The sequence below is a fragment of the Crassostrea angulata genome, chromosome 3 (genome assembly GCF_025612915.1).
Source record: "Crassostrea angulata isolate pt1a10 chromosome 3, ASM2561291v2, whole genome shotgun sequence".
In the NCBI taxonomy this organism is placed as follows: Eukaryota; Metazoa; Mollusca; class Bivalvia; order Ostreida; family Ostreidae; genus Magallana; species Magallana angulata.
In genome coordinates, this window is record NC_069113.1 from 51,109,036 (window position 1) to 51,119,909 (window position 10,874).

The following is a 10,874-nucleotide window of genomic DNA, read 5'->3' on the forward strand; positions in this document are numbered from 1 at the left end:
TATTCTGTGTATATTGAGTCAATTATGATGATTAGATAAGTTTCTCAAAATAAAATGCACATGCAAAAAAACAACATGCGGCGATTCAAACTTCAGACAACTTTTAAAGATCTGTATTTGCTTATATACATGTACTTTGTTTCTTTTTCACAGTGTTTATACATCTAATATTGCACCATGGTCAGGTATCAATTTTTGTATTACGTAACAAGTATGACGCAGCTACGACGGAAGACCTAATCGTTGCTTGCAACGAGCTCGTCTCTAGTTTGCAAATGTGATGCCTTTATTGTTGTTTCCAACTTATCTGTAGCCATCCACTAAGTTAACAGTTTTACCTGTCTCTGTCCATTATTTCTAAATATGGACAGAGACTGGACATTTCTTTTATCCATTACTTTTAAGTTTATTCATGAACAATCAAAGAAGAACACAGTGAAGTTTGAAATAGAGTTTTATTTTAGGATAGCTAAACGATTGTTAACAAAGAAATGTGACATTTTACTCCTGGCATGCAACGATTTTCCTACAGAGGTAAATAATAATAGACCAGAGAAGATAATTAGTCATACAAAATCGATTTTTATTAGCAATTTTTTAACGAAATTTACCAAAAATATATTTTTGCGTAAGTGAAAAGGTCTTCTTTATTGCAAGGGATTTATTATTATTAAGATTGTATTGAAATCATCTTGTCACTAATAAGTAAAATGTTTTAAGCAATAGATTGCATTTTTGAAAGACGTTTACCTATTGATCATTAATAAGTGTAACCAAGATGTTTTTGTACCACAAATTAAAACAAACCTTAATGATAGTTTATCGTTATACAAAGCGTACGTGATATTAACTCAAACCTGATGAAAAATTATAATGAACACACTAACGTGATTTCATTCGACTAATACGAGTCAAATATAAAACATGTCTAATCTTTGACCTTGATCAACTCTCGATAGATAGACTCTGATCCTGTGACATACTTTGCAGTTATAACTACATATAACAGTCTGGTTTCAGACGATAACCAATAATCAGTGTTCCTCGTTTTAAAATGATGAAGAAGATCTGCAAATCCTACGTCGGATCCAATGTAAACTACAAAAGTAGGGTCCATTTCAAAATTTAAGTTGAATACATCCGTCCAAGATACCAATATTTTCCCATCCTTTTCAGCATAAGCAACACAAGAGTTTCCTAGAAAAAATATCAAACATAAACCAATATAAGGAATCGTATAAGAAATTCGAATTTTGCATCATTTATAAATCCACGTTCCTCGTCTTAGAGAGAAAAAAAAATTAACCATGCTTCCTGGAATTATCGAATTTTGAGAAACTTTTCCAACATTTCATTATTAGATTGTGTATACGTATCATATTGCTATGAATATTTCTTTTAACTGTATTAAAGTGGCTAATGGTGCAGTGTTTTTCCAATATATATAATTTAACGTTTTTATCCTTTAATAGGAAGATATTATTATATTTTAAATCTAGAACGTGATACTCTGTTTTGGCTAAGCTGAACCCTGGGGGTTATGATTAAACAAACCTGAATTTACAACTAATCTTTTAAGGGTTTTTTTTCTATAGCGCAGTATTCTAACCTTACATGACTTTGAACTTTACCATTAAAAAATTGCTATTACTATATTATCTCCACAGTATGTTGAATTCATTTGACCAAGTTCACATTTCGTTTCCAAGCATATCCTGCACCAAATTGTACTAAATATATTCGTTCAGATAAGGATAAAAAAATGATAAAAATTAAAATGGCAATGTTGACAGATAATGGATAACGACAAAAAGAGTTCATAAGCCACTAAGCTCAAGAAGCTACACATTCGGTTGTTTTGGGTTTTTATCTTTTTGGCACAGATGCATATTTATAGGACAGCATAATTTCTTACCGGTTTGTATAGGAATAATATCTACAACAGATATTGAACCATTTATCGGATCACTTGTTCTCCCTCCAACGTTAGTCCCTGATACAAGCACCGTATAGTTCTTCATCGTGGTGAGCAATATTTCGTCGGCTGAGAAGTAATTGTGCGTTCCAATACTATGCCAATCGTAAACTATCAAGTTGTCGGACTTTATACAAACTTTGTACGTCGCCATTCCGGAAGTGTCCCTAAATGCCTGCCAGTGGAAATAAAGGGACGTGGAAACCCGTTGGATGTTGACTGAGTTTTGAACTGTGGCACTGTTTACAACAAACTGCACTTCATCAGACACTGGTCGAGGTGAATCAAATGAGACAACCAGCTGTGATTTCCTGTTTACTTCCGTTTGCAGACCAACTTTGTTAAAACATTGCACCGAAGGGAATACGTTTGACCCATGTGAAATATTTAACGTCGACTGACAAGAATACAAATTCCTAGACGTTTTCCAACTTTGAATATTTTGTGAGCCAACCACGTTACCTATTTAAAAAATCAGAATTTCACAGTACATGTATAATATCTAAAGCAAGATATCGTGGAGAAGAAATAATATTATAAAAGGAAATATTATCAAAATTCAGAGAATATTACAAAAGATTATATTTCCCTAGTTAGCAGTTTATAAATTACACGTGTATAATGTCCCGATCAATTTTTATCGTTTTTTAATATTCTGTAACTATTGATATTTTTCTCTTTTTTTTGTGCAAAAGATGCATTTTGGCTTATATCTTAAAGACTTCATTAGCATCTTACCAAAAGCACATTGACAGTAAGCAACTTCACTTTCGTTTTCTTCCAGAGTCAAATCAATGGTTATTGACGACAAAGTATCGCCGTTTTTTTCAATATAACTGATAGAAACATTCTTGATGTGTATCTTTGGGGGTGTATGATCCCATACAATGGAATTAGAGTAAAAATATTTTCCTAATCCTGCATTGTTTTCTGCCATTACGGATATGTGCAAAGTTGTTCTGTGAGAAATCGGCATTAACACTTTGTGAATTGTAAATGGAGACGTTGCTTTGATTGTTTTGAGCTGCCGTCCCCTTAAGTGAGTTCCAAAATACATTTCTACATTTCGTATTCCACTTTCTTTATCGATAACATTTGCAGCAATTGTCAAAAAGTTTGGAGAGATTTGTCGCACAACTAATGCCTTAGAATCATCAATCTCCAAAATCTCACATGTGTACAGAGTAATTCTTACCGATACATTCTGGTTTTGTGGGGAACTAACGAAGACACCTATGTCAGATGTTAATGTTTGAGGCATAAATGATATTTCAGACGAGTGTTCGTTTAAAGCCACGTCATAAAGATTTCCATTAATGTCGATTTCCACATTTTGAGTTTTGATATCTACATCTCCATCAATAACAATTTTATACATTGTAGAGTTAATCAAACGAAACACATCTTTAATCACTTGTTTTTCATTTGTTAATAGTTTTGTTGTTACAATTGAAACTTCTGAAAACTTATTGCATTTCAATCCTTCCGGCATGGTTTTGTCTAAAGTGATGGGTTCGGACCTAGAAATGTCACTACTGTAACCCGCCTTATCAACTGCTCTCACATTTATGAAGTAGCTCATTCCATGGACGAGAGAAAGATCTGTTATAGTGTATTTGTTTAAAAACCCTACATTCAGATCTTGTACAATAACATTTTGGTCAGCATCTATGACTGAAAGAATGTAACGATCTATAGATGATTCGAAATCAGAAAATCCTTCCCAGGAGGCACTTATCGTTGACGCTTCCTTTAGCCATCTGTCATCATGAAAAAAATTAGTTGTAAACACAATTCCAGCGTCCGGAGGGGTAGAGTCAATGGTGATACCGTCTGAAGTAAGTTTAGTGGACTGACCAACGAAATTAACAGCTTCAACCGAAGAATAATATCTTACTCCTGGCTCTAAATCAGGAAAATTCCAAGAAAAATTTGTTGCCAGTCCTACACTTTGAATTCCAGAGATTTCATGTCCCCCAGGGGATACACCAATCATTATTCTGTACTCTTTGACTCCACTTTGTGCGTCAGAAAAAACGCTTTTCCAACATGTGGTAATGTTTTTTGTTTTGATGAATTCTTTGTCATGTGTACAAATCGTGTCTGAATCCATGATGAACTTTCCCCTTCGTAAGCCTGGTGGTGTTGTGTCAATAATAATTGGTTTAGATTGTGCTAGAATATATTCCGTTTCTGAAACCCAAGTCTTAAGGTACGCAACATATTCTCGTTCATGTACAAGTTGTCGTTTCCACGGTAAGCAATGAACAACCCGATTTTGTAAACTCACATCTTGCCAAACTTGCTCTGTGGTGGTTTTAAATATTCCATAGCCATAAGGCATGTTTTTTATACCTATGCTCCATTCATACCTCAATACATTTATATTTTCTGATTGCCACTCAATACCTAAACAACGAGTTGAAGAAGTCCATTTATCTGAATGATGTCCAAAAATACGCAATCTAATCGAAGAATTATTCAGCATATATGTATTGTTTGTCTGCGTGCACCCAAGTGTGTTTCGAATATGAAGACATTTTCCGCCAAGAATTGCGCACGTGCATTCTTTCGTACAATATGATACACTACAAGAATGCTTCTCAATAACAAGATTACCACTTGTGTTGTTTTTGTTGTTTGAAACTGCAATAAATGTTAATCTTCTCATTGTTCCATTTAAGTTGGCATTATTTCTTGCCCATATAGAAAAAATTATTTTGTCTCCATTTGTTATCAATCCAGTGATATTAAAGACACCAGTTTGTGTTGAATTTCCATCGCCACCGTGTAATATATTCACTATTCCTCTGCTGAATTCCATGTCACTGTGTGTTTTTCCAATAGTTATAAAATACGATTTTATACCAGATTCAGGATCACGAAAGTTTTCCCACTTTAGTGTTAGAGCAGAGTCAATATTAGACCATGTACCATCACCATGCACATGTCCATGTATTGGCGGTGTTCCATCAAACACAACGGGTTCACTTTTGATCGACTCGCACAATTCGGCCATGTTACAGGACGTCACGGCAATATAATAACTGTCACCGTCTTTTAACCACTCCTTTGAACTTAGTGACTTTACAAATGTACCATTACTCTTTACAATAATGTTATCTAATTCAGTATGAGCCCCGCCTTGAAGCTTAAGAGAAAGCAGAGTCATCTTAATTGGGCTTTCTTTATCATCAAATCCCCACTCCACGTGTATAACCGATGAATCATATATTGAAGGAGCTTCCTCACTGCTTATAAATCTCGGTGATTTGGTAACTTTAGGTGGAGTATCATCTACTCTAAAACTATGAGATGATTGACGAGTTGAAAGACCAACTCTATTCGTGGCTTTAACGACGGCATACAAGTCTTTGTTAGTTGGTAAAGATAAGTTCAGTAATAAGGTAGACTGTTGTAAGCGGACATTTTTCCACTGGAATATGTTGCAATTTAGTTTACTTGTTCCGACACAAATCTCGTAATGCACAATACCAGATTGAACATCGGCAAAATTTCCCCACTCTAGAGACAGAAATGACCTATAATAGTAATACATGTGTCATGACACTATGAGTGGATAATACGTAAGTCAATATTTCCGTAAAATTTGATGTTTTTAAACTAAACTTTCACGAAATTTAGTATTTTCAATGCTCTTCTGTTATGATTCAACAACGTTTACATGATAAAATCAACATATCATTTACATATTCATGCAATATAAGAAACTGTGGAAACGTCAATGTTTGTTTATTTTTTTTTATCAGGCGGAAAATCTTCATTTAAATAAAAGAATCACAAAGTTCATGTATACAATTTTGATCAAAGCAAAATTAAATAAGCATTGTACATAAGACACAAACAAGGTAAATTTATACCCCATAATATAATTTTCCTTCAACTCTTAAGAATATTTTAAACTTAATTAACTGTAAATTTTTCTATCCTTGATAATATAGGGTACGTTTTTTTACGCCCATCAATGTCTTAATTTTATTATATTTGAATTAATTATTCAAAATTTTCATTTAAACTTAAAATGTAACTAAATTTTTCATTGTTTAAAACACATATTGTAACTATGAAATTTAATATTTATTTTCTTTAAATCAATTATTCCTAACAAAAACACGATCCTAGATATATTCAAATAGATATTACTTAACCTTTGTGGGATGTATTTGACATTTTCAGCTCCAATAGAAACAAAGCCTGGAGCAGGGGGAGAAGGGTCAATGACGATTCCATTGGAAGAAGACTGGCTACACAATCCAGCCATGTTACAACTCTCCACGGTCGAGAAATATCGTTTTCCTGGGATAAGAGGTAATGTCCATGTCCACTCTAAAATATACACATTGTGTGATATCAAGTACATAAAACATACACTGAAAGAATACTTATGATTCATCATAGACTATTGTACTGAGATATTTATTTATCATACCGACCCTTCTTTAGAGATGTTTTGAAGAAAGGACTATATATATGAAATGGGCCTAAAATGGCCCCCTAAAATGAACATCATCATTTTACTGTAATTCTTTGTTTTCTTTGTACAGATATATATGTGATGTTTCTACATAATTTCATTTTAATTCAAGTGCCCACAATTTAGAAATATGACATCGTAAAGACAACCTTTTCCCGCCCTTTTTGCATTTTTAGCATAAAACAGCTTGTGTTCAAGCAGTTTTTCTTTCAGAAAACATTGAGCGCATCCTTGAACAAACAAAATATTTTAATCAGAGATGTATCTAGCCAAGACTAAACACTGACAGAAAAATGTTTCTTGTTCAAGCATGCGCTCTACATTTCCCATTCGTAAAAAGATAAGAAAAATGTCAATTTTTGACTGATTTTGACTTAATTATAGAAAAAGCGTCACTTCTGACGTCATATACTGCCAGTGAGTGCAAATAAATCAAATAAATAGGTGAAAAATATATTTTATATCAACTCTTCTAAACAATAACACAACATTTTATTGCACCCGAAACACTTTAAAAAATGGCAAGTTATGGGGCTAAATTTAACTCATATCATATATAGTTCTTTGTTTTTGTTGTTTTGTTTTTGTTTTTTGACTTACCTCGCTTCTTTCCAATTAGAATAAAACTATGTATGTCTGTTAATTTTACTCCGGAGCCAAGACCAATTCTGTAGAAGTCTATGGGCGAATGCTTGTCTACAAACTCGGTCCAATGGACGCTTATAGTGGACTCAGTAGTGTAGTCTTCGTCATTCTGATTCCAAAGGAATAATCAATATTAAAAAACCACTTTTTTTAGTTTATGTGTCAATAACTTGAAAAGTTTTTTTCTTTATTTTTCTAACTTTGAATATGATTATGAAATGATAAACTTAAAACTTTTGACTGAACCTGTTTCTTTTTATCATTAGAAAATATCTTGCAGTCATTTTAAAATGTTAATTTCATTTTTTAAAATAGATGTCAGAAAGTGTTTAAGCGTTCAAACAAATAATTTAAAATCATATAACATGAGATTTTTAGAATACTTGTCTAACAGCAGGTCCATCTCGCACAATGCCTTCATCTGGAGGGGAACTATCGAAGACATACGGGTAAGAAAAACCTGACGTATATAGACCAGCAAAGTTCCAAACCTGAATAGAAAATGAAACGTTTAAATATAAAATCTAAGCTAGACATTTTTAATATCTGAATGATTTCTTTTAAAATAAGGATATTTAAGAGCTAAAGAAACTAGCATTATACCACCATAAATCGATCTGAACTAAAACCCCTTACCCGAACTATGATGTGATACACATGACCATCAAATAAAGTTTCTTGTGCAGGTACTCTGATTGGTGTATTCGTATAGTGATGTTCAAACAACGGATATACATCCGCTGATTCCGTTGTGCTACCAACACCGATCTCAAACTTTTCAAGTCCACTTTCATAATCATAAGAGCCAATACAGTTTACGAGAAGAGTACTCGGATTTACATAGGATTTATGATTAAGGTAATGACCAACGTATACATCTCCGAGGGTTGGTGGAGTATCATCAAAGATATAGGGTTTAGTGGATCCAACAATAAAATTGCCAGCATGGTCATGAGCTACGGAATAGAATAAATTATTTTAATTGATAAATGTATCTTCAGTAGACACATTTCATTACCCAGTTTCTAAACATACACTAACCTTTGATAGAGAAGTAATAGGATGTTCCTCCTATTAGCGATAAATTGAACAATGATACTGCCGATGTCAATCCAACGCTCTCAAAGACCGATTCGTCGTCATTTTCCCTTTTTGTGCCTAAATAGAAAAAATAACCTTGTATTGAAAACCAAACAGAAAATTCTATTTTGCTTACTTATTTAAAAAATATTACCTATTCCTATTTCGAAGAATTGAATACTGGATGGATATCCCAATTTCATAAAAGGGTTATTGTCTATAAACCTATGCCAGTGTATATCAATTCGGTTTTTATCAGTCATGAATCCATTCTTCTTTGTTTTCACATAAACTTCTCCCTTTGAGGGTGGATCCTGATCAATTATGAAGCCATTGCTGCATCTACTCATACTACGATCAGCTGTGATGTTGACACAAATGTAATATAATGTGTTATATTCCATGGGTAATTTCGATGAAATTTCTACTAAGCCACCCGTTTCTCTCTTTGAAACTAAACACTTGTCGTCATTCTCACAATGCAAAGGAACTTGGTCAGATTTGGTAATGCTCCAAACATTTTCCGTTTTTCCCAAACCGACAACAAAAGCGCCAGGTTTGAAAAAATGTGCTACATAATTAATTTCATTGGCATGCAAATCCTTTAGTTTATTTCCGATATTTCTGGTGTATTTGTACATATCTAATACTGAAAAAAATTCCGACCGGGCATCTAGGTCATAGACAACTCCCTTGTTATAAACGTTCGGATTCTGTAAAACATTGATGGGAGTACACGTCTTAGATACTCTTCCTGACCTACAGTAACCTTCCAAACAGGCTCGCAAGATTCGATGTGGATGAACAGGAATGCTTGTGCAGGATCTTATCTGAAAATACAAAGTGATTTGTAATTTTAACGGAACTTTGATAAAAGTGAGAGAAAAAACAATTACTGTGGTTTCATCAATATTCGCTGAATACCAATTTTCGTGGATTTCGTTGTTTAGTTGATCCATGAAATTAAATGTTAATCGAAATGCAATTTCTATTAACATTTTGTATTGATAGGGTCATTGGCCACGAATTCACCTATCCTTGAAACTGTGATTTTTACTTCATCCACGAAAATTGATACCTTTGAATATTAATGAAACCACAGTAGTTTCAACAGAAATAAAATGGAATAATACTTCTCCTGTGTTGTTGACATGTATTTTGTAGTCAGTTAATTGTATCGATCCATCTGTGTCCCCGTCGGTGAATATCGCCCATCTATAAAACTTTGCAAAGGTATCCAAAGGATATGAACAGTGGAACTTTTGAAAGTGCAATTGAATATCAACACATTCTTCGCTTTTTGAATCGAGCTCAGCTGAAAAGTATCCAAACTCTGGGTCATTCGATTCAAGGTAGAAGCCGTCTGAATATCTGCCAAGAATACATTTTCTCCGGAAGCATACACGAAGTAAAATTTTGTAATATCCCTCTGTTAGAATATTATGCACTTCCGTGAACACGTAATGTTTTTGTTTTCCAACGCGTTTTGAAATAACTGATTTGCATACTCCGTTCATTGAATTTCCACATGACAATAACGATAGTTCGTAATGGCTTATATGATGGTCCAAAGTTGAATTTATAAGCAATTTGGCACCAATATCTGTGAACTTATCTTGTACATCCACGTCTTCCTCACATCGGAATAAGTCTACAACGTTAGATTTTAAGTCTGTCAAACTGACAGAAATAGTAAACACTGGCATATGACTATGTGGCATAAATGTGAAAGAATTGTAAGATTTTAAAATAATTGAATCCTCTTCCTCATTGATTGTAAAACTGTCGTCTGATACATCGACAAATGCTGTGTAGACTGATCCAACAACCAGAGGTAGTGATGTGCTTAGGATAAAATTCGTGCCATTTAGAACAAGATTTTCTTGCGAGACCAAATTTGTAGAGGTACATCCAGGGCCATCATAAATTTTGATGAAATGGTCAAAATCGTTTTTGTTTATTTTAACAAAACCATCACTTGATAAAGTAATACTTCCTCCTGAACTAGACGCTTTCAATAAGACAAAGTATTTTTGATATGGTTGTAAGATTGACGTGTTTTCACAAATGAATACGCCTTTGTTGGAAAAGGACCCGTTTACAGAATGCAGCGATATAACATCATCAGATTCCTGATTCAATCCAACCCCTATCTCATAGGTGAGAGATTCTATGTGTTGTATGCCTCTTGAATATACACAATAGGAGTCTAATGTTAAAGAAACATCTATATCCTCTACATTCTCATCATGTGTACTTGGGATATTTTCAACATCATAAACCGTTCCACGAGTTGGCATATACTGAGATGGAAGACTAAACTCATTAGAGCGGATGTGGCAGACATGTCCTGCATTGTTATAAGCGTGAAACTCAATTTCATAAACACGCTCACTTCCCTTATCTAAGTGTTGAATTTCAATTACAGGGAATGTGATGCAATAGCGTCCAATGGAACAAAAACTACGATTTGACCATTCCTTAAAATCGGTCATAACTTTTGAATCTTTGGAAACTGGAAAAAGAAGGAGATTTGTTAGCAAATACATTTTGAATTTTAATGATTTCATACTTTTAATACACGATATTAAGATCATTCGATTATTATATAAATATTTGATTTATTATTATTAAATACTACAGTTAATAATTAATGTATATGTACAACTTATCAAACAG

At 33.5% G+C, this 10,874-nt stretch overlaps 1 protein-coding gene across 1 annotated transcript in view; it reads right to left on the reverse strand.

Moving 5' to 3' along the window:
- Positions 1–447: 447 nt before the first annotated feature.
- The window catches only part of LOC128176954 (uncharacterized), a 34,056-nt gene continuing 23,629 nt past the window's right edge, over positions 448–10,874 (reverse strand). The window contains 10 exon segments of the mRNA XM_052843466.1: positions 448–1,197; positions 1,916–2,437; positions 2,714–5,517; positions 6,145–6,322; positions 7,071–7,224; positions 7,499–7,606; positions 7,752–8,071; positions 8,157–8,273; positions 8,350–9,025; positions 9,329–10,710. Coding sequence (XP_052699426.1) covers positions 929–1,197; positions 1,916–2,437; positions 2,714–5,517; positions 6,145–6,322; positions 7,071–7,224; positions 7,499–7,606; positions 7,752–8,071; positions 8,157–8,273; positions 8,350–9,025; positions 9,329–10,710 — 6,530 coding nt within the window. The 3' untranslated portion in view covers positions 448–928.